This window comes from Cololabis saira, chromosome 4 (genome assembly GCF_033807715.1).
Source record: "Cololabis saira isolate AMF1-May2022 chromosome 4, fColSai1.1, whole genome shotgun sequence".
NCBI classification, from domain to species: domain Eukaryota; kingdom Metazoa; phylum Chordata; class Actinopteri; order Beloniformes; family Belonidae; genus Cololabis; species Cololabis saira.
In genome coordinates, this window is record NC_084590.1 from 10,463,731 (window position 1) to 10,488,852 (window position 25,122).

The 25,122-nt window shown below is 39.9% G+C and overlaps 2 protein-coding genes across 3 annotated transcripts; one reads left to right on the forward strand and one right to left on the reverse strand.

Moving 5' to 3' along the window:
* The first annotated feature begins 2,277 nt into the window (after nt 1–2,277).
* On the forward strand, nt 2,278–13,517 carry LOC133442237 (transient receptor potential cation channel subfamily V member 1-like). Of its 2 annotated transcripts, none has more exons than XM_061720194.1 (15): nt 2,278–2,522; nt 2,837–2,991; nt 3,319–3,471; nt 3,570–3,707; nt 3,814–4,118; nt 4,216–4,392; nt 5,683–5,838; nt 5,950–6,045; nt 6,125–6,195; nt 8,443–8,608; nt 8,690–8,756; nt 8,845–9,179; nt 9,297–9,421; nt 12,867–12,973; nt 13,076–13,517. In XM_061720194.1, exons 1-15 carry the CDS (start codon nt 2,368–2,370, stop codon nt 13,153–13,155), a joined length of 2,286 nt encoding a protein of 761 aa, XP_061576178.1. In that variant the 5' UTR covers nt 2,278–2,367; the 3' UTR covers nt 13,156–13,517. The 2 variants fall into 2 exon arrangements, with proteins under 2 accessions (XP_061576178.1, XP_061576179.1); XM_061720195.1 differs by having other exon boundaries at nt 2,278–2,442.
* Nucleotides 13,518–14,282: 765 nt separating this feature from the next.
* Nucleotides 14,283–23,681, reverse strand: LOC133441480 (protein FAM222B-like). The gene is made up of 3 exons (XM_061718812.1): nt 23,545–23,681; nt 20,284–20,408; nt 14,283–19,123 (listed from the first exon to the last, which is right to left on the reverse strand). Exons 2-3 carry the CDS (start codon nt 20,363–20,365, stop codon nt 17,112–17,114), a joined length of 2,094 nt encoding a protein of 697 aa, XP_061574796.1. The 5' UTR covers nt 20,366–20,408; nt 23,545–23,681; the 3' UTR covers nt 14,283–17,111.
* Between the last annotated feature and the right edge of the window lie 1,441 nt (nt 23,682–25,122).

Sequence of the window (25,122 nt, forward strand, 5' to 3'; positions counted from 1 at the left end):
AATTAAGATGATAAATATAATTCAATGACCCTTTTTCATCCAAACGGCGCGTTACTCCGTTATTTCTGGCTACAGTGAGGCTTTTTTCCCCACACGCAGAGACCGGGAGTAAACGGGGTGGGCGTGTGTGTGCGTTCAAAAACATGAGCCAAGAGAAGGCGAGTTTCGCAAATCGCAACGTGGAATTACAGCAATCCCTGGTTTTTCATAGGGGTTATGTTCCAAAAAGAACCCGTGAAAAGTGAAATTCTTTTTACAATTATAGAGGGCTTCAGATTGCAGAGATCATCCCCGCCACGCACGTATTCCTGCTCTTCTGATGCTGCTGCATCCCGACTCTGAAGCGTCTTTTTATCCTAAACCCCGCGGTGCAGCTGTGAAGAAAATAGTTATGGGTTGTTGTCTTCGCTCTTTTTTCTTCTGGGCAAAAAGATTCTTTAATATAAACCGACACCATTGATTATATTTGAGACTGTAATGAACGATTCATCAAAGGATCCCTGCTTCCCTGTCATCACACAGGTGTAGGTGCTCGGGCTCGGGCTCGGGTAGGAGGATCGGTGTCGGTGTCTGGTCAGCCCGGTCCGACAGCACGTCCAGGGGACTGAAGTGCTGACGCACGAATGCGTTCATAAAAACAGTTCTGCTTCGCGCACGGCGACGCGGTTGATTTGCAGCGATAACATGCTGTATAGCAGCCAAATTATCAAATAAATGATATTCATGATGATCGTTTTATTTGTGCGTAATGCATAAAGCATATACAGGAACACACTTGTTATTCCTTATTTTTCTTTTTTTTTTCCCCTTTGCTGTCACCAATAAATGCTAAACAATATAATTCTAAAGTATAAAATAGATCAAAATTTGTGAGGGGTGCATTGTTTTAATATCTCATTACTTGGTGTGATATTGATTTGCCTGACGCGGCTGGATCTGTGAGTCTTTGTTGACTAAGATGGTTGTAAAGACTGGGTCAGCAGCATCTTTCATTTCCTTCTTAATGAAAGAGATACTTAAGCTAAGAGCGACTCTGGGAAACGCGATTTTCTTTCACAGGCTCCTTAAGAAGGTTTGAAAGAAGTCTTTCGCTGTTAAGAACTACTTAACTGATCTGGGAAACCCGGCCATTGTCTTTTAATTATTTTACTTGTTCTCACAGACAGACACTTGCTCTTATTGTCACATTCAGCATTTAAATACATCAGATTGTATTTGTGTCTGATTCTTCCCCAGCAGATGCAGCATAAAACAACACACTGACCACAGACTGATAAACATCTGCAGCATCGTACTACAGATGTCAATAGATCTGGATCATAAAATATTTAACTGAAAACCATAATTTATCATTTTCAAATGTAAGAGAGTATTAATAAATTGCTTACATTAATCTCATGTTGCTACACAAAAGATGCATGGCACCATTTAACAGTTCAATTGCTAATTTATCTGCAATCCATGAAGCGAAGTTTTCCCTCCCCCCAAAAACACAGAAAAGCTTGTTTAATTGCGCTTTTAGTTGTCATGTAACTGACATTGATGTATTCAAAGTGATTCAATATAAGTTGTAAATGTACCTGTGTACGGTTTATTTTGATATTTACCATTCAAAAGCGAGCTCACTGCTGTCTGTCCCTCACAGTCTACACAAGGTCTATTTTCAACCAAAGTTTTTGTTTTTTCAAAGTTGTTGTCAGTAAATCAGACTTGATTATGTCGTTCACATTACAGTATTTATTATTAACACATATACATTATAAGTGTATGGCTTTTGTAACCTATTGTTTTGTGGTCATATTTGATATACTGTACAATGGAAATCTCAGTTATGGGCAGAAATCTTAATTACTGAATTACAAACACACTGATTATAATAACAGAAAGATTTTATTTTATTTTCAGTAAATCCCGCCACTTTGGGAACCACTGTTTTATACTGTTATAATGTTACTTCACATTGGATATTCTAATTTATCACAGCAGAAATAGCATATTATTGATGTAATAAAAAATACATATTGCAAATTTACCTAATCAATATACAGTAATGCAGTTTGACACTTGGCAGATACGACTGAGCTGTTATTGATGAAATATTTGAGCTTGTGCTGCCCTAACTAGTTAAACTATTTACCTCCGAAAGGCTTGCTGATGAAAGATTGCTCCAGGCAAATGACAGGTCTGCTCACGGTGGAAAGGGTGGAGAATAACCAGGGCAACAACCCCCCTGCTGCAAGAGCACCGCCCATTACCTTGCAACTCTACACCTGGGGAGTTGTAGCTCATCGCAGCTGGTGAGCTACAACAAACACGGTTAGAAATAGTGTATTTTTCTTTTCTTTTTTTTTTGTGGCCAATTTTATCATGAACGATAAAACAATGGAAAAAGGACAGGAATTGAACAGCGTGGAACCAAACAAAGAGCAAGCAAAGGAGGAGGTTAGTCTGGACTGGCTGCTTAGAAAAGACAACTCAGAGATACCTGTTGTTCCCATGGACAGCAACATCTCACTATCAAGGTAACCAGCTGGGGGGGGGCTGGGGATTTATTTCCGTTAGATTGGTACATTTCCTCTAAGAAACAGACATTCTCGCCTTCAGTGACCAGCATTTTCAGTTGTAGTGGTGTCTTATTTCAGGTAAACACATCCCAGCATGAAAGACTGGTTTTTGCTTCCCTGTGCTTGTTTCCCCCCAAAACAATAGCGCAATAGTTTACATGATGCAGAGTTTACATGTTTTTACAATTAATTATAGGCCCTACCTATAAATCTTGAGCTGCATCCACAACTGGTTTATTTTATTTTCTTTATTTAACTATATTTTGTTTCAGCCAGTGTAATGTCAATGTTGACAACATTCAACCTACTACATTCACAAGGGAGCGAGTATTTAAGGCCGTGTCCCAGGGAGACCCAGCCCAGCTGGAAGGCCTGCTTGACTCCCTCAGAATTATTAAGAAACAACTTACGAGCCCATATTTCACAGGTAAGTGCAGTGGAAGCTTTTATCGATGAATGGGTTAATTTGATTCATGTCTTCTAATAAAAAATAATTTGGTCTTGGACATGTCATTAAACTACAGTCATTAAAAAAATATGAATGTTCTCTGGTGTCATTAAAAGATAGTACCAGGTGAAACAAGAAACGAGATCTGAATAAACTGATGTCATATTTATTTTAGATACACTTTCTTACATCTGTAATGAAAAATAGCATGGAGAAGATGGGAGGGGTTTGTGCAACCTTTTATTTTTAAAACCTTGTCCGTTTTATGTGAATAATTTGATGACGAACAGTATGGTTTTATTTCAGATGAAAGAAATGGGAAAACGGCTCTAATGAAAGCTTTGCTGAACCTGAAAGATGGGAAAAATGACACTATTGAAACCCTCCTGGACATAGCAGAGAAAACGGATGATTTAGAAAATGTGATCAATGCGTCTTACAAGGATCCTTACTACAAAGGTGAGCACAATAGAATACTTAATCAAATTCTGTCCATTTATCCTGAGAAAACATCAAGAGCAGCCTGTTTTTTTTATGCAACAAAACACGTCCTGCAGGTCAGACAGCATTGCACATCGCCATTGAGAGGAGGAGCTTTGACCATGTGAAGCTGCTGGTCCAGAAAGGAGCAGATGTCCAAGCCAAAGCCAGTGGAACTTTCTTTCAGAATAATGGAGAGCTTGGCTTTTATTTTGGTGGGTATTTAAAATAAATAAGTATAAAGCTGCCAGCTGTTCCTGTTTTGTTCAATTTGTCTGTAGTCAAATCTTATCTCTACGGTCTCCCATGTGTTTTCAATAGGGGAACTCCCGCTGTCACTAGCCGCTTGCACAAACCAGCCAGATATTGTGTCCTTTCTCATTGAAAACCCTTACAGAGGAGCTGACTTGACGGACAAAGACTCACAAGGAAACACGGTGCTGCATGCCTTGGTGGTCATAGCAGATAACACAACAGAAAACACAGTGATGATTGCAAGCATGTACGATGAGGTCCTCATTCAGCACAACAAGATTGGGAAAAAAAGACAAGTCCTTTTGGAAGCTATTGAAAATAATCAAGGTCTGACTCCTCTGAAGTTAGCTGCAAAGCTAGGGAAGATTGGGGTAGGACTACTTTCTGTCATAGTCTTTTGCATGGTTTTCTTTTAAATCTCTTTATCTTTCCAATCAATCATCACTGTTATGATCTCTCGTTGGCCAGTTGTTCAAGCATATGTTGAATCGTGAATTCATGAACGAAGAAACAAGGCCGCTTTCAAGGAAATTTACGGAGTGGGTCTACGGACCTGTTCACTGCTCACTCTATGACATGAGCTCCATCGACACCAACGAGGACAACTCTGTGTTGGAGATAATCGTCTGTGGGAGCGAAATTCCGGTTAGAATTTTAAATTTAACTTCATACATTCTTATTATGTAAAACTCGGCATATACAGGACTGTCTCAGAAAATTAGAATATTGTGATAAAGTTTTCTGTAATGCAATTTAAAAAAACAAAAATGTCATACATTCTGGATTCATTACAAATCAACTGAAATATTGCAAGCCTTTTATTATTTTAATATTGCTGATTATGGTTTACAGTTTAAGATTAAGATTCCCAGAATATTCTAATTTTTTGAGATAGGATATTTGAGTTTTCCTTAAGCTGTAAGCCATGATCAGCAATATTAAAATTATAAAAGGCTTGCAATATTTCAGTTGATTTGTAATGAATCCAGAATGTATGACATTTTTGCATTACAGAAAATAAAGAACTTTATCATGATATTCAAATTTTCTGAGACAGTCCTGTATCTGTATCTGTATAAGTTATCTATAAAATTAACCATCCCTTTGAATTTTGTATAAAGATGGATGTGTGCATTTTATTTTCTAGAATGTTATCTGCAAATAATGCATTATCTAAATTAATATCTAATTTTTCTCAGACACAACCTTTTACGAGAATGTAGTAAAATTAACACTTAAAGATAAGTTTTGGATATTTTCTTTACAGCAGTTTCAAAGGCACCATGTTGTCAATACGAAATAACCTGAAAAAACTAAACAAATTTAGCACAAAAAGTAAGAAAATGTTTGTACAAGAGTCAATACCAACAGCAAAATATGTTGTTTGGCATTGGCAGAGAAGATTTGGCAGATTTTCATGGGCCCAACCACATACTCAGCTCTGCTGCTCATCACACAAATGCACATTCCTCTGGCAGCATCTAAAAGGGAAATAAACAGCTTTTCCAACGGTATAAGATTTATTGCCAAGAACCAAGAAGCATTGTTGAAACAAAGAAATAATCTACTAAACACAAACTTCTTTACTTTTTGTTCCATGTTTTATATACTTCCTTTAGTCGTTTCTGTATTTTCTAGCTTTAAAAGATGATTGACAGTCATGTGTGTGGATGATGAGTCCATTAAAGTTCAAGAGAACTGCAGCGGTGAAGTATGTATATTATCCCAGCATGGGGCATTAAATTGTGCTCCCATTGTTCATCACAAGACCCTGCTGCCTTAAATGATCAAGTACAGGATCGTGTCATTGAATTAAGTGTGGAGAATATAAGCATGTGTCAACGATATTCTATTTAAGTCAAACACTGTCAAGTTGAACAGCAAAGAGGATTTAATGTTTTCAATGTGAACTCTGATTTGTTACCATTGGCTCAGAATCGCCCTGAGATGCTCAAGATCGAACCTCTCAACAGTCTTCTTCAGGATAAATGGACGAGATTTGCTTCGAAATTATTCCTGATGAACTTCTTAGCTTATTTGATATACCTCGCCATCTTCACCACTGTGGCCTTCTACAGAAAGGACGGAAAGGTAAGAGAGGAGAGTGGCTTTATAGTACGATTCTCTGACTTAAAAAAGGACAAACTATGTTTCACCACCTCCATCCAACTAAACAAACGCTCCGAACTGTTTAACCCACAGCCACCATTTCCCGTAGAAAACAGCTCACTAGACCATCTCCGTTGTGCCGGTGAGCTGATCAGTGTCCTCGGAGCTGTGAGGTTTCTTTATAAAACGGTGAGGAAGTGGAGTCTAGCTGCACAAAACCAGACGGTGTTTTAGCTGATCCTAATAAGTGTGATCTTTAAATCCTTAGATAACTATTTTCCGGAGGAACCCCCCAAATTTCATGTCCCTGGTCACTGATGGATTCAGTGAATTTCTGTTGTGAGTATTACCAAAGACGTATCAAGTTGAAAAAGAAACATCCATCCATTCCTCCATCTATCCATCTACACCTGTATCTCCCTATTCAGGGTCACAGGTTAGGTAGACCCTGGTGACAGTCAGGGGTGCAACCTGGATGGGTTAAAAAATACACTTTCTTGTTGGTATTCTAAAAAAGATTTGTTTATTTATTTGGGTGTGGTTAGTGGATGGTAAAATATCATTTTTTTATGTTAAAAGAAAAAAAAATGTCAGGTTTGTCTGATACATAGTTGAAGGGGCTGGACTAATTGTGTGTCTTTGAGTAAGTGCACTGATGAAGCTAACACAGAGGTACAGTAGACATCTTGGATTCTGGAAATTAATAAAAAAGACAGAGTTAAGAGACTAAGGAAAAGAAAATAATAGACAGCGTCAAAGTAACATAACCTCCACATCTATACGCAAAGAGATAAAATGATCTATTAGTGCAAACCGCTGCCTTTCGTCCAAAGAGACCTGGGACAGGCTCCAGAAGATCTCCGTGACCCTCAATTGGATTTAGCCAGTTTAGATAATACATGGCTTTGTTGTGCTGTTTCAAAAACACACAACCAATGAAGGTTATGGGGTTGAAACTCAATTTCGGATTAACTAACACTACCCGACACTGGATTCCTCCTATTGTCCAAAAAAATGTCTATAAATGAATTATTTGGAGATTCTGTAATGGACGGAAGGCCTTTTCTGGTGGTTTGACCCTGAACACAATTGGGTATGGACAATGGATTAATGCCATGAAGTATGGACTGCTTACCTTCTTTATTTTGAAAAAATACAACATAGGAATAGGTAACTAATCTTACTTAAAGCAGCACTATGTAACTTTTCCACCTTAATATCATATTTCCAGAGTCATTGTGATGGTACATCAACTTCCAACAGGTTTAATGAACCTCTGTCATGATCTGAGGGGTCTGTATCACCTTCACTGGCACTATGTAACTTTGAGGTGCATGGTAGGAACCCTGCCACACTAAAAAAACTACAATTTTTTTACGGCTTTGACTGCTTTACGGCATACGTCACTTCCCCCTCCTTCCCGATTCGTAGTCGAGACAAAAATGGGCGGGGCTTGGAGCGCAGCTCCGCAGAAGCTGGTAACCCGTTGCTGTGTTGTAGCTGCAGCAGCTCCACACAACAGACGTGGGGAAAAGATCCTAATGGTTTAACTTTTCACGGTTTTCCTGCTCAGAGGCAGAACCACGCAGGCCAAGTATCTGATATAACAAAGTAAAAGAGTAAAAGAGTCGTCGGCTCAGTTGGATCGCGGCTGTAACGGCCAAGCATAACGTTCCTCAGTAAACAAACAAACACGCACACAGACGGGCGTCGGATCAAAACACGGGTTTTATTCCCTACTTCTCCAGCTAAACGCAGTTGTTGGCCAGCTCTCTGCGGTGCGATTAATTTTGTTGAGGAAAAAATATTAACTATTTGATTTGTAGCTGCAGAGGAAAAAAATTATCTCACGAGGAAAACAAAAATATTGCTCACGCCTCGGAGCCTCTTCAGCATAATATAGCAGTCAAATAAAAAGAAAATAGAAGTAAGAGGGATACAAAACATGTACTGTATGTTGTACTATTATACAAATTTATTGAAACACATGGCGAGTCAAACATTTACCAAAGCAGCTGCCAAACACTCCTAAACAAGGTAGCCTAAGACGTGGGTTGTGCAGAACTGCGGCAGTAAATCCTTTCTAAAGAGTGGAGCTCCGACGAGGAGCTCCACTCTTCAGTAGGGATTTCATATGGATCCAGACCATTAATAATCATTATTTTCTCCATATACCGCTCCCTGGCTTCCTTGTTTAAGGTATCCCGGTAAATTCCAGTTCCTTTCCAGCAGTTTAACATCTTTTTTTTTGCGTTCCGTCTGTTCACTTGGTGAAACAGAAAAGCGTCCCGTCTTCTCTCAAAACAAATGCATGCGACGGGACAGGAGTTTTCCGGCAGTACGCGCTAGTGCTCATGGGAAACGTAGTGTTCTTTCTGGTAAAGCACTACCGCTTTTGTCCAAAAGATGCAGCCAAACTCTGAAAAACTGAAAGTTACGTTGTGCTGCTTTAACTTTACGGTGTATGGACATTTCTTTTACTTTGCAGTGGTATTCACAGTAATAGAAATTTGAGCAAATGATTGCAAAAGACTGCAAAGGACACCTGCAGTTATTCTGCTTTCTTACCATCCATCATGTTTGCAGTTTCATGCAGGCAGCCCTCCTTTTGATCTGTGTGGTTTTGTACTTCTCTGGGAGGAGGGAATACGTCGGGCTCCTCGTGCTTTCGCTGGCTCTCGCCTGGGTGAACGTTCTTTATTACATGAGAGGATCTAAGCAACTGGGGATGTACAACGTCATGATGCAGCGCGTAAGAATATAACATTACACATTTGAGAATGGGTTGCTGAGTGAATGCATGCCCTGGCTGACAGCATGGGTTTCTCTTTAGATGATCCTCGGTGACCTGTTACACTTTTTATGCGTCTACAGTGTCTTGCTTTTTGGATTTTCTGCTGGTAAGATTTTAAATATCTATAAATGCAAACAATCAAAAATATGTAGAGGAGCTGTTTTAACTCGAATGATTTGTTTTTGTGTCCACAGCTGTTGTCACTCTCATAGATGACTCACCCCCACCTCACAAAAAACTGACGAATGGCACCCTGGCGCGAGGCAGGAGCGCCGATGTCGAGCCGTTCAAGTGCAGAAAGCCAAGTTACAATGACATCGGCTTTACAACGCTGGAGCTCTTCAAGTTCACTATTGGGATGGGAGATCTGGAGTTCACTGACCATGTTCAATACAAGGCTGTTTTCTACATTCTGCTCATCAGCTACATAGTTCTCACTTACATCCTGCTGCTCAACATGCTCATAGCTCTGATGGGAAACACAGTTGAAAAGATCTCTAAGCAGAATGAAAGCATCTGGAACCTACAGGTGGGGAACATTTCTGCTGTTTAAACACTTCCAGCGCTCCAAAACTAATATTGACAAGTTCTGGTTCATCAGTCTCGTGTATACATAAGACTGAAACTATATTCTGCATGTTGCCAGAGGGCTTTTACAATTCTGGACATGGAGAGGACTCTACCGAGGTGGCTGAGGAACAGGCTTCACTCCAGCGTCTCGGATATGGTGTGTTTCAAAAACAACCTGGATAAGGCTCGTCGATTTGTCAGGTAATCCATTACTTGACGTGGTCTGTATTAACACTATACAACAGGGATATTCAATTGGCGGCCCGCGGGCCACATGCGGCCCGCCAGGAGCTTTTATGTGGCTCCTGGTCATATTTCAAAAAAGGGGGTGTTTGTTGAAAAAAAAAAAAAAAATGTTATAATATTTTTATAACTGGCTACTATGGACTAAAATGGTTGTGCTTAATGCTTAATATAATATTCAAATAAGGAAATCTTGGTGGAAAGTGGTGCTTTGTCATTATGGCGTGTTTTATTAAAAGTAGGTCAATATCAACTTCATTAAGTTTGCACAATGCATGGTTTCAAAATGAACTTGCATTCAAAATATTTCTTTATCTGAATATTATATTTAACATTCACAATTACTAAATCTGGAGACAATTAATACATAATTCATATGTAAACTAGATATATTCAAATGTATAATACAAATGTATTATATTTACATAAGTCTTCGTCTTTGAGTGCAAAATACCTTTTGAAAACCCCCACATTTTCAAATTGTGCGGCCCTCTCCATACAGTCCTTTTGCAGATGTGGCCCCCGGCCGAATCTAGTTGAATACCCCTGCTATACAACAATGAAATGTTACCGCTGGCAGCTAAATATCTGAGTGAGTTTGAAAAAGTATGCTGATGTCAAGGACACCATACCAACCTAATCTCATGAGAGAACTAAATGCTGATATTTCACTATGAAGGCTCTAAAATAGTAGACTGCATTTTCGTAGAGACGCAGTCTTCGTACATGCTCCCATGGTTGAAGTCTCAGTATGTGAAGGAGTTGATGCCTTATGTGTCATTGTGTCTGCAAGGATGTTGACATTAAACGCATCACTACATGGTGATGTACAAGCCGGATTCGGATGAAGTTGGGAAATTGCGTAAAATGTAAATAAAAACAAAATACAACGATTTGAAAATCCTTTTCAACCTATCTCAATTGAATACACTACAAAGACGACATATTTAATGTTCAAACTGATAAACTTAATTGTTTTTTGCCAAATAATAATTAACTTAGAATTTCATGGCTGCAACACGTCCAGTAGAAGTTGGGAAAGGGGGCAAAGATACTGAGAAGGCTGATAAAAGCTCATCAAACACCTATTTGGAACATCCCACATGTGATCAGGCTAATTGGGAACAGGTGGGAACCATGATTGGGTATAAAAGGAGCCTCACCAAACATGCTCAGTCATTCACAAGCTAGGATGGGGCGAGGGTCACCACTTTGGCCACAACTGTGTGAGAAAATAGTTGAACAGTTTAAGAACAACATTTCTCAAAGCAAAATTGCAAGGAATTTAGGGATTTCAACATCTACGGTCCATAATATCAAAAGATTCTGAAAATCTGGTGAAATCACTGCACGTAAGCACCACGGCCGGAAACCAAGACTGAATGACCGTGACCTTCGATCCCTCAGACGGCACTGGCTTAAAAACCCACATGAGTGTGTAAAGGATATCACCAAATGTGCTCAGGAAAACTTCAGAAAACTACTGTCAGTAAATACAGTTCGTCACTACATCAGTAAGTGTGGGTTAAAACTCTACCATGCAAAGCAAAAGCCGTTTTTGAACAACATCCAGAAACGCCGCCGGGTTATCTGGGCCCGAGCTCATGTAAAATGGACTGATGCACAATGGAAAAGTGTTTTGTGGTCTGATGAGTCAACTTTTCAAATAGTTTTTGGAAACACTGGACGTCGTGTCCTCCGGACCAAAGAGGAAGCGGAACCATCCGGACTGTTATCAACGCAGAGTTCAAAAGCAGAATCTGTGATGGTTTGGGGGTGCATTAGTTCCCATGGCATGGGTGACTTACATTTCTTTGAAGGAACATAAATGCTGAAAAGTACATACAGATTTTGGAGCAACATATGCTGCCATCCAAGCCACGTCTTTTTCATGGACGCCGCTGCTTATTTCAGCAAGACAATGCCAAGCCACATTCTGCACGTGTTACAACAGCGTGGTTGGAAGTAAAAGAGTCCAGGTTCTCCCCCGGCCCGCTTGCAGTCCAGACCTGTCTCCCATTGAAAATGTGTGGCGCATTATGAAGCGTAAAACACGACAGAGAAGACCCCGGACTGTTGAACAACTGAAGCGGTTCATCAAGCAAGAATGGGAAAGAATTCCACATGAGAAGCTAAGAAAATTAGTCTCCTTTCTTCCAAAACGTTTATTGAGTGTTATTAAAAGGAAAGGTGATGTAATGAAGTGGTAAACATGCCCTTTCCGAACTTCTACTGCACGTGTTGCAGCCATGACATTCTAAGTTAATTATTATTTGAAAAATAAAATAAAGTTTATGAGTTTGAGCATTAAATATGTTGTCTTTGTAGTGTATTCAATTGAATATGGGTTGAAAATGATCGTCAAATCATTGTATTTTGTTTTTATTTACATTTTACACAATTTCCCAACTTCAACCGAATCCGGTTTGTACAAATTTGATAATGTTGATTGGCCACAAACACACATAACGAGGAAGACGAGGTGGCCAGAACTGTCCCTGCACATAGGCTGTAGAAAACAATGGATCAAACGTTAACTCACTGGTTTCTGAGGAGCGGTTTTGAAGGCCGTTTTTCTTCCTACACGGTGCAGCCATGTTGCTCGAGAAGCCTCACAGAAACTCAGATGATCCTTCTTGCTGTGAAGCCAAAGTGTTTACCAACCAGAGGTGTCAAGTAACGAAGTGCAAATACTTTGTTACCTTACTTAAGTAGAAATTTTGGTTATCTATACTTCACTACAAAACTATCCAGTTAAATTGCTCCATCCGGATAGAGTGAATTTGGTTGTGGTTGTTTCAGATGTTCTTGTCCAGTTTTGTTCTTACATCCGTTCCCTCAGATTCCTGCAACTAAACTTGGATGTACATTCCAATAAAGGTTAGGATAAATGATAACATGCCTCTGAAGTTTGACTTTTTGCACCATTACAATACTTATAGGCAACTAGTCATCATATCTGCTGCTCTCTGAAACACATGTTAATGCTCAATAATACACATATATGGTTCTTTAATATATTTGCATTATACTAAGATGCATTCATTTTCAATGGCTTTTGTCCTTAATGGCTCCCACTTACATTACTTTTACTTTTATACTTTAAGTAGTTTTGAAACCAGTACTTTTATACTTTTACTTGAGTAAAAAACTTGAGATGATACTTCAACTTCTACAGGAGTATTTTTAAACTCTAGTATCTATACTTCTACCTGAGTAATGAATGTGAATACTGAAGACACCTCTGTTACCAACACAATACTGTACTACAGATGACTGGTCTAATGCATTTATTTTATTTGTTTTATTTTATTTTGGTGGTCTGCATAGGGTGCTTTTCTTCATACTAGAAACCAGTGAAACATTTCTAATTTAACATTGATGGATTCTTATGTACCTTCAGGGTAACTGAAATGAACTGGAAACAATGGAGGTCAGATCTTCGTGTGAAACTGGAAGAAGATCCTGCAAATGAAATGATGAATCTTGAGCCTCATGTTGAGACTCCTGGTAGGACAACAGACTTGCACATGCATAAGTTTTACTGCACGTCTTCTGCCATTTCTCTTTATTAAGGAGTCACTAATATCATTGACCATTTAAACATTTCAGAGACTCCGTGGAACGTCAATCAGCTCCTGGGGAGGATTCATCACAGACGAGGTCGACGGCACGAAACCAGCATTCTCTAGTGGAGTTAAAATCAAAAACATCCAAGTTTCTGATTTTTTTTTTTTCCCCCCTTAAAGATTTTTGTATTGAATGTTTTAACAGCTTTCATTTATTTGGAGGACAGTCACAACTTTATTTAACACTTATCTGAGCCCTCTTTAATGTATGCATTTCCCATTTGTTATTTCCGAGACATTTCAACGCTTTATAATAGTGAAACCACCAGAGGTGGTACAGCTCTAATGGCTCTGCTAGCACCCCCTAGTGGAGAGATCTTTAAACTACAGCCCTATTTATGGGTGCCAGAAAAGTTGATATTGTTTAAAAAGTAACTTTACTGCAGTTTTCTTTAGAAAACTACTGTTTATTGTTAAATAAAACATTGTGGTACATAAATCGTAAGTTGTCATATTGAACACTATTCAGCCCCACCAATTTAACCATTTTATTTCAAATATTGTTTTGTAAGTATACTGGAAAAATATCAATTCAACCCAAATATTTTATACTTAGGTTTGCTATGAAACACAGATTTTTAAATTAACACAATAAGAAGACACTGAAAACATTGTGTTTGCAAACTTTATTTTGGTTAGGGATAATGTTTGTGCAAGACATTTTATTCCTGAAGGTTAGGCAAAACTGGAATATCACATTTTCACAAAGTAGAGAAAGAAAGCCCCCTCCACCACCGTTCACAACAGTTACGTCTTATAATCAAGAACAGTCGTATCAGAGCATAAAATAAATCTAGAGAGTCGTTACAATCCAGTGCTCCAGTTCATATTGCCATCTGGGTTCATTTACATAAAGGAGCTACAGTGTGCTTCAGTAGGTTCTTTCAGTGCATTTAGACATGCCGTGTTTGACAAAGCTTCTGCAGTAATGTTGATACATTGAAATCACAAAACCAAAGGCTCTGTTAAGAAGCACATCAAGATCTTACTTGGAGAGCAAGAAACGGGTCTGCAGCGTGCAGACAAAAACAAAAAGAAAAACACTGACTCTAGATTTCTTTAATGCTCTGTTCACATCTTTTTATGCTGTTCACATCTATTACTTCACAAGATTTCCTTTAACCATTGAAATGAGGCCAGCGGCTCTCCTTTATGTCACCAGAACGTTGCCTGTTTTTGTTATTTAACTGTTAACATAAATTCCAGGTACAGGTTTTACCACGGCTTTTGGCTGGGGTGGTCAGAGAGGGACGCTTGGTCACTTTGGTCAGTGAGTCAGCAGCAAACAGTTGACACATCCTGACAGTGTCAAGGAAATCGTGGCACACTTCAGGACTTCAGTCCATGACACAGTATCAGTAGTTACACTAAATAGCTTGGTCCCCCGACAGAGATTAACTTTGTGCACCTTTCGTCAGTGTGCACACCTGTGTGCAATTACCCAAGCTTAAACATACACACGCACGCAAGCAAGCACCCTTTCACACGCCATCTCCATACTAAGCCCAGTGGAGGCACTTCATATGAAACTGTAGAACCTGACTGAGTCGGGCTTTTACCACAAGGCAGTTCAACGTCAACCAGACAAGCTCCGTCTAATTGTTTAGTGTTTTCACTCTTTTGATTGAATCTCAAGAAACCCAAACAAACAGTCTTGGACGCTCTTTAAGCCACAGTGCTTCAACCCTCTGAAAACAAAAAATTAAAAATTAAAATCACTGCCACTATTGAATATTTGTCAGTTATCATGTATGGACTAATCTCCAAATATGGCTAGTAGAACAGCCAAACGTACTGGTGTGTGACTGGTGGAAATTCTTGCGCTGCGCTCATCAAATAAATAGGAATTGGTTTCAATGATAACAGCCCGTATATCAGAACCATTTAGAGAGACACACACACACACATACAAACAAACGTACACAAATCATACTAGTGTGTGTTGATTAAATTCAATAGCAGCTTCGAGGAAACAGGCACACCAAAAGTGAGAGCCAGGAAAACAAAGAGAACAAAAAAAAAAGACTGCCATCAAGTATGAAGACCAAACTTGCATCTCAGCATCTTTGAAGATGTTTCATCCTGCACTTCTTTCCTCCCGTTTTTCACCTGTAATGTGTTCTGACAACTCTGAAAGAAAAACCAGACGGCTTCTAGTCGTGAAGACCATCATGGATGCAAACCTCTAAGTCTCTTGAGTGCAGCTCGTCAGGTAACGCCACCTGCTCCGATATGTGTCAACTGTGGGACCTCGTGTGAAAACACCTATGGCTTCAGGATGCAATGGTCCAAGAAAGGAAATAAATTAAACTATAATCAGGATATTTAATTAACTAAAACACTGTTCAAATACTTTAAAATAACTGCTACAGGCCTGTCCTAAATACCTATTTATTATCCTAAACATTATTAATATTTCACTTTTAAAATAATCTGAAATCGTTTAGATACGCAACATTAAAGACAGTAGTACGTGTGATTTATTCACCGGCATTACCACAATTATTCAACTTAAGGCAATATCATCCATTACAACCAGCGATAAACCGTTACACACCCCCTAATGAGCAGAACGGAAATTTGAGCAGGTGCAAACAAACCAAAACTCAGGGAAAAAACCACCAAAAAAAAAAAAAAAAAAAAGGTTTAGCAACACAGTCCTACTTCAGTTGGGATCCTGGCAAGCTCCGTTATACAAGCGCATGTTTAGTATCATATAACTAGTTTGACATTTAAGGCTTTTTTTTTCCTTTTCCAAGAAGGCTTGAAATTTTTAAGCAAAACTATTCCCAGACGTTATAAATAAATTTAAAAAAAAAAGTACAAGAGAAAGATTGGTCTGGAGCTTCAGGTTAGAGTAGACCTAGCATAACGTGTTCCTGCTTCGTTATAGGAGCTCGAAATCAAACACAGGGCGATGCCAGTGATCGGGAGACAAGCCACACTGGAAACATCCACACCACGTCAGCTCAGATGCATTACAGTAGTCAAGTGGTGATAACATGGATTTTGAAAGGGAAATAAAGTATTTTCCCTGCATTGCATTCCTTGCATTATCTGAAGTACTTGCATGCTTGCAAGTCATCAATTTGCTTTTCACATACAGATACACACACCATTTCAACAACAATAATAATTATAATAATGATAATAATAATAATAATAATAATGGGATGCTATTCTGTTTCACATTAGCTACAGACAACTATGGGCTAATGGAGTTTATGCTCCTTGTGCCAAATGTTAGGCATAACATTTACAAGTAATTTCTACAATTCAAGTAGGACAATCTACAAATATACAACAAAAATAGTAATAAAAACAGTTCTTGAAATATTACACACAAGAGAGCACTTTTAAACTAAATGAATCTCAGAAGTGGAGCATGTTCCCCCACAGAACAGAGCAGAACCGGGACCATGACGGTGCAGTTCAGATGTCATAACTCTCACTCAGGCCTGCCGACAAATAACAACTATGAGAGGAAATCAGACTAAAACTTTACAGAAAGTCTTTGCATATACATACTTTCTTATTCAAATGGATCACAACCCAGTGAAGAGGGTAATTATGTTGAAATTAAAAGATTACTAGAGGACACCCTAAAGCTTGCCATTATGGGGACAGTTGTAAGGCCACGAATGCTGATAAAAGTTGAGTGGATTCATGTCAACCTGTAAAAAGCACTGTGACAGTAACCGGGCGAGAACATCCGCCGCTGCAAAGGAACATTTTAGATCATTTATACGTGAGCCGAGAGCAGCACATCCATGCCGGAGATGGAAACGGTTGACAGAACAATCTCAAAAACCCCTTCATGTTCAACTAATTTAAGACATGGTTTTCAGACCTGAGGAATACTAGAAAACATTGCAACCTTCTTGGTCTCCAAATTAAGCTTCGAAGCGATAACATCCACTCACTCACTTGCCGGATCTTAAAGAATAAAAACAAAAGAAGCTCAAAGTGCTGTTGAAAAAACACTTGAAAAATAGCGAGCAGAGACAAAAACGCAGACTTTAACGGTAGCCCGGGTGATGAATGTGGACACCGCCGCTGTTGCTGGTCTCTTGTACTTGGCCCATAGCTGGTCTGTGCATCTTCTCGATCACATTCATGTTCTGCTCCTGGAAGCTGGGAATCTGGAAGTCACCACCTAAGAAATCCACACTGTGCATCAACTTGGACTGGCCGGTGCTTCCGTCTTTCCCCGGCCGGTACTTTGCCCCTGGGATGCGGTCGGCGGAGGCGGCGGCCTGCCCTCCCTGGAAGTCCTGAGGACACGATCCATTGTTACCTGCTGAGGTTGGGATGCTGCTCCACGGCGGCTGCATGTAGTGACCATTAATGTAAGGCATAGAAGCTACTGTGCAGTTCACGGGGGACGAAGGTCGGGGTTTTTCAGCAGGATTTTTTAAAGAAAAGCCCTGCGAGGTGTTGGGTATCTTGTGGGAATAGCTGAGGTTTCGAGAGGGGAACGCGCACTCGGATGGAGGCTCCATTCTTGGGTTTTTGCAGGGGTGGGCGCCCTCGGGGGGCTGCTGCATGTGGGCTAGTTGATGCTGAGCCCAGGAGCGCTGTTGCTGCTGCAGCTGTTGCAGATGTTGCTGCTGCTGCTTTTGCTGATGTAAATGCTGCTGAAGCTGCTGCTGAACCTTCTCACTCTCCGCGTGGAAGGCGGTCAGGCTGTTGGTGGCAGCTATACTTGGCTGTGAGTGGAGAGGAGCGTTGGGAGTCTGAGCTGCAGCCTTGTCCGGGTGTCCGACCATGAGGCAGCTGGGGGCGTTGCCCAGAGGATGGTGATGAGACGACACCCTGGAGCTGGCGTTGATCAGCAGGTTACGGCTGATGGGGCTGGGGTTGGCGATCTGGCCCTCGCAGACCGAGGTGGCGCCCATGCCGGCCCGGGCCTGGCACAGCTGGTTGATCTGATGCACGATGCTGCTCAGGTCACTGGGCCGGTTCTGGTGCAAGCTGGCTGCCATGGACAGTGGAATGGTGGAGGTAGATACAGTTACATTTGGTGGGGCGTCTGCATCCGGGAGCTTCCGCGGACCGTATTGTCCCGGCGGGGGGTGCTGCAGGCTGTTGGACATGATAGGAGGGCCTGTGGCAGCGGTCTGGGGGAGGGCTTGTGAGCCCACCAGCCCCTGGCTGTGTTGCAGGTTCGGAAGCTGAGCCCCATCAGATAAGAGGCGCAGATCCGGAGTCACTCCCTGCTGGGTGAGTAAAGCTTGTGGAGGAGCCGTCTGATGCTTTAGTGTCTGCATGTGAGAAAGATGCTGCTGTGGTATGACGGATGAGCAGGACTGGCCGTGCTGCTGCTGCTGCTGCTGCTGCTGCTGCTGCTGCTGCTGCTGCTGCTGCTGCTGCTGCACCTGCAGAGCCTGGGCGTGAGGCAGGCTATGCTGTCTCTGCACACCCTGTGGATGTACCAATCTTTGTTGATGTGTTGTCTGAACCTGGGACAGGCTCTGCTGTCGTTGTAAAGCTTGTGAACGAGCCATGTTCCTTTGCTGTAAAGCCTGTGGGTGATGCTGCTGTAAAGCCATTTGATGACTCAGGCTCTGCTGCTGCTGCTGCTGCTGCTGCTGCAAGGCCTGTGAGTTAACCATAACCTGTTTCTGGGCCGGAGGCGGACAGGGTCCTTGTAGTTGAGTTACAGCAGAATGAGGAAGATTTAAAGTGCTTTGAGCAGCGTACGACCCGGCTTGAGGGTTCATGACTGCTTTATGTTGCTGTCGCGTGCGGCAACCGCCCGAGTCTTTGACGATACCTTTGACAGGTGCACGGAGGACAGCCAGCAGCCCTCCGCTGCTGCTCACCTGAGAAGGATAAGGACTGTGGCGCTGGCTGGACGAGGATGTGTCAAGTCCGTTGACTGTACGGCGTATGTGCTTCCTTTGAGGTACTTTGACACTGTTCGGAAAGATCTGGATGCTCAGAGGGGTGTTGGCGACTTTCTTAGCATAGGCATCCAACTCTGCTGGCGTTGGATAGCTGGCAGATCTCATCTTCTGTGTAGTTTCCCCTGGAAGGTGCACAGAGTCAGACAACCAGTGCAAGGCACAACAACTACATAGGAGAACACATTGCAAGTCTATACACTGAAATATGATCATGGAAACATCGCTCTGACTCATGTTTTAAATCAAATACATCAAGATGCCATCAAAATGTGCCGCCGTCACTTTGTTCAAGACCAAAGCTTAAAAATGAGTTAACCTGTAAGACTATAACACTTTAATACCATAACACTCACAAAAAAAGAGGAGGAAAAAGATATCCCTATTAGGAATGGGTAATATTTTACCGTTCATGATAAACCGTCAACAGAATTCCCCACGGTAAGAATTTGTATATCGCGGTAAAAATGATAAATTCCCCGTTGATGACGGTTTTGTGTAAATCTGATTTATGGAAGAAAGGAAGGAAGGAATGAAGGAAGGAAGAAATGAGGAAGAAAGAAAGAAAGAAAGAAAGAAAGAAATGAGCCAGAAAGAAAGAAAGAAAGAAAGAAAGAAAGAAATGAGCCAGAAAGAAAGAAAGAAAGAAAGAAAGAAAGAAAGAAATGAGCCAGAAAGAAAGAAAGAAAGAAATGAGCCAGAAAGAAAGAAAGAAAGAAAGAAAGAAAAGAAAGAAATGAGCCAGAAAGAAAGAAAGAAAGAAATGAGCCAGAAAGAAAGAAAGAAAGAAATGAGCCAGAAAGAAAGAAAGAAAGAAAGAAAGAAAGAAAGAAAAGAAAGAAATGAGCCAGAAAGAAAGAAAGAAAGAAAGAAAGAAAGAAAGAAATTGAATGAGCCAGAAAAGAAAGAAAGAAAGAAAGAAATTGAATGAGCCAGAAAAGAAAGAAAGAAATGAGCCAGAAAAGAAAGAAAGAAATGAGCAAGAAAAAAATGAGCAAGAAAGAAAGAAAGAAAGAAGTATAAATTCCCGTTGATGACGTTTTTGTGTAACAAACATGGCGGATCTGAGAGCGAGATAGATTTATAGTTACAAAGGTGGAGTTGAATTGGTATTTTTTTAATCATCATTTTTATCGTTATTTGGGATAAATGCCAGAAATTATCGTGGTACATTTTTTAGTCCATACTGCCCATCCCTAATCCCTATTCCAGGCGATAACATTGCAGGGTAAATATATTATCTGATCCCTATTGCACATAGATCTAATCATTCAAAGACACTTACATTTCTGAAGTCCAGTGTTCATCTGCGTGCGAGGGAGAAGATTGATAGTAGGGTCACCTGATGCTGGCAAACAAGCCAGCATGTCACTCTTCCACTAATGCAGCATAGGACACCTCCTCGTCATACTGGGGACAAACAGAGCAGGTGCAGGTTAGCTGCTGACACAAAGTTACGTCGGTGTGAAATTACTCTGCAACTGCTGATTTTCACTTCCACTTCAGTCTGACCTTTTGCAAATGGCAGCTTGTATCAAAGTGACATCATGGCTCTGAGAAACCTTCCTGTGTACAAACTGCAGCCAGCAAATAGCCGAGGAGGAGGCGCTAAAAGCTTCTACCGTGAAGAAAGCTGTATGTAAATATGGCATGAAGGCAGACAGCATGCCAAACAGATATTATCTCAAAACTCACGAGTCTCTGCCAAAATATTTTAGAAAGGTCAAGGAAAGTTACATTCCAAACACAAACTGAATCTCTTTCCTAAACCAAAACTACGATGGTGAATGTACACCAAGATGTTTGAGAATTTATAAAGATGGCATCAGTGCTAAAAGTCAATCGTAGATATTTCAAGATAAGAAACTGGCGAAGAGTCTTAAACAATCTGAAAATCCACTGCGAGCAATGTAGATTTGTATTAATAAACCACAGGATTACAGTATTACCGCCAGACTTGGAGACAGCGAACACCATCACGACCTAATGCTGGAAGGATATTACATTTTCTAAATCTATTTTAAATAAAAAGCAAAATTTCCAAATATGCAAGTCTTTGCTTCATTCATATGAACATTATGGGAAGTTAGGCGTATTTGCTTGAATAAAGCTCTTAATTCCTAAAAACAAATTCTGAGGGGGAACGCCCTGCTGATACTTTGACCTCTGTGTGAATATCAGGTCTGAACAATTTGCATTTTTTCCAGACAAATATTTGACAATTTGATCTACAAAAAATAAAACCTGAATTAAACATACCCTCTGCATTTCATTGCCAATATGTGTGGTAGCATTAGAATATGTTGGCATGTTGTAAACAGAAAAGTAAGGTTTGTGATTTGCTGCAGCGTAAATGTCCACTTTGTTCAGCTGTCAACTTTTTTTCATGCATTTTGTATGAAATTGTGGAAGGTTAACTTGACTTGAATATGTGTGATATGTAATTACATCTCTTTAACCAACAGTTCTGATGCGGTCTTTTAAAAGCCGTATCTGGTCACCGTGTTGACAGACAGCATGTCTTTAGCCAAGAAGTGGTTAACAGAGACTGTTATCTCCCTGTGCCTTTATAACACATTTTCCATATGGTTTTATTCCCACAAAAGACTCATAAGTCATATGCTGGTGTAGCTTCTCAGTCATCCAGACTGAATACGTGTATTGATACACAAAAAAACTGTCAAAGCAGAAATCACTATCTGTTTCACTGACTTAGCAGATACAACATCAGTAGTTTTTGCATGACTTTGTACATTTATGGCACTTCAGCCTGGTGATGCGTCTTTTTCAATTTTTTTTTTTTTTAATTTAACCTTTGTCTTTAAGTACCGTTAATGGTTTGTGTTTTTGCCCGTTGTCATGGTAACTGGATCATAGAACATTTTGCATTGCACCCTTTTCAGCTGTTCATTTCCTTTAACCAAATCCAAAATACCTCATACCATTGAAGTCCTCCTTTTCTTTAGTTTGATCTGTGCTTTTGGTTGAAACAAAGATCATTTATAGGAACATTGCAATTAACTGTAATGCGCCCCCTTTTCCATGCATCTAGCTTTAGGCCATTTTTAACTGAATCGTATGCAAAGAGAGAGGTTCTTTCTCGTCAGTGAATGTGTCTGTAACAAGGAAGCAACTATGTTTAAAACCTTTGTCAGACATGTGGTTAATCTATAATACAAATACACCCTTAGTGATTTACTACTTGCATCACTCCAGACTGCAATTTAGATTTTAACGTGATTATTCAGCCCTATTACATACTTAAAAAAAAAAAAAATCCTATACAATGTATACCCTTCTGGATCACTATCAGCATCAATAAAACCCCTTAAAACGGGAGTCACAAGATATCAACAGAAAATACTCCTTTTTTTCCCCTTTTTTAATTAGTGTTTTAATCATTGTGAGTCATGCTGCACAACAGCCTCTGAGCTCATGATGGCCTACATACAACATATTTTTTACGTTCAAGTAAGGCCCACAAAGCATTATATATATATATATATATATATATATATATATATATATATATATATATATATATATATATATATATATATATATATTCAGATGACTTTATTAATCCATTTGAGAGGGTCCCTCGGGGAAAGTGACATCTCCATCCCACACACACAGCACTGTAATTTACAAATCAAACACCTCAAAAGCCAAAACACCCATATAAAGATAAAAATGGAAATAAAAAGGTAAAAAATTAAATAAAAAGTGCTTTGCCATAAAAATAATTATATGGATAGAAAAGGTGTCGTGTAATATTACACGTTATTGTACACTGACTGAAATATGATACATGTACGCATACATATACATATTTAATATAGCAGTATATATACACTCACATTTTAGAGCAGCATTAACAGGGACATTAACTTTTTCCAGGGTGTATTTCCCCTCTCTTCCCCAGTGGAACAACACTGAGGCCATAACAGCAGATTCATCATCCATTTACAGACTATGATTCATCACTCATCCACTTCCACTGCTCACACACCTGACAGTGACTTGCTCTTGAGGCACAAGCTGTGATGACGACAGCATGTCCAAAATATTAATCATATTATGAAAGGGTGGAAATATTTATTGGCAATATTGGAAAAAACTAGTATGATTTCCATTATTTTTTTATTAAGATGCTTGAGGCTGTAACAGCAGCCGTCTTGCTTGTTTTAATACCTTCTGTAAAAGGAGGACAGAGTGGAGTCAAGAGTTCAAATTCAATAATCTTATAGATAAGTGAACTTTTAGACAGATAATGTGTATTTATGTGTTATAGCTTCAAAAAAGTGTTGATTTATTCAGTCCGTCTGGGACACTCTCCAACCAAATCTGAGTGATTCACCATCAATAAGACGTGAGAAATGTTGCATGTTTTGCAGATTGTATCTTTTTGTTAAAAGGTTACCTCGAGTCAACAAATAAGCAGCTTCTTTGTGCTTATTGTGAGCAGGCCAGCTGGTCCCCGACTTAAAAGCTCGCGATTGAGCTAAAAACGCGGACCCGACGCGATAAGAAGGCATATACTTACTCCTCACGACGCTAGGAGTAAGGAAGCTTCATTTTGTAGAAATAGACCGTTATAAAAGATGAAATAAACTTGAAGAAACCATCCTTGGTGTGGTTGGCTGGAGCTCCGTGCTGCTAAGGCAGCTAAGCAACATCTGCTGCGCATGCGCACAAGGAGAAACCTCCCTACCCCCCCCCCCTTCCCATTTAGGCATCGATGGTAAACGCCTGATCAGTAAAGCCCGATTTATGGTTCCGCGTTAAATCGACGCAGAGCCTTCGCCGTACGGTGCGCGTCGCTGCGTGCCCTACGGCGTAGGCTCTGCGTTGGTGTAGCGGAACCATAAATGAGGAATTAAATATATCATTAATTAATTAAATTTGTCATTAATTAATTAAATGCAGTTTTACATTTCATGATTCACACGCAACACGAAAACATTAATTAAATGTGTCATTAATTAATTAAATGCTGAAATAATAAATATATTTTTTTACTTAAAATGAATTGTATTTTAATTAATTAATGACATATTTCATTCTAATTTTAATTAATTAAGGACACATTTTATTAATTAATGATATATTTCATTCCCATTTTAATTAATTAATGATGTATTTATTTATTTAATTTTGGCAAAAACAATCCTCCATACTTTAGTACCACACATTTATCTTTAATACAGTTGTGCGAAAAGTGTTTGCCCCCTTCCCGATTTCTTATTTTTTTTGCATGTTTGTGGCACTTAAATGTTTCAGATCATCAAACAAATTTAAATATTAGACAAAGATAACACAAGTAAACACAAAATGCAGTTTTTAAATTAAGGTTTTTATTATTAAGGGGGGAAAAAAATCCAAACCTACATAGCCCAGTTTGAAAAACTGATTGCCTCCTAAACCTGATGGTTGGGCCACCTTTAGCAGCAACAACTGCAATCAAGTGTTTGCCATAACTGGCAATGAGTCTTTTACAGGCTGTGGAGAAATTATGGCCCACTCATCTTTGCAGAATTGTTGTAATTCAGCCACATTGGAGGGTTTTCAAGCAGGAACCGCCTTTGTAAGGTCATGCCACAGCATCTCAATCAGATTCAGGTCGGGACTTTGACTAGGCCACTCCAAAGTCTTCATTTAGTTTTTCTTAGGCCATTCAGAGGTGGAGTTGCTGGTGTGTTTTGGATCATTGTCCTGCTGCAGAACCCAAGTGGCTTCAGCTTGAGGTCACGAACAGATGGCCGGACATTCTCCTTCAGGATTTTTTGGTAGACGGCAGAATTAATGGTTCCATTTACCACAGCAAGTCTTCCAGGTCCTGAAGCAGCAAAACAGCCCCAGACCATCACACTACCACCACCATGTTTTACTGTTGGTAGGATGTTCCTTTTCTGAAATGCCATGTTACTTTTACTCCAGATGTAATGGGACATACACCTTCCAAAAGTTTAAATTTTTTTCTCGTCAGTCCACAGAGTACTTCCCCAAAAGTCTTGGGGATCATTAAGATATTTTGTTTTACATGATGATCTGAAACATTTAAGTGCGACAAACATGCAAAAAAATAAGAAATCAGGAAGGGGGCAAACACTTTTCACACAAC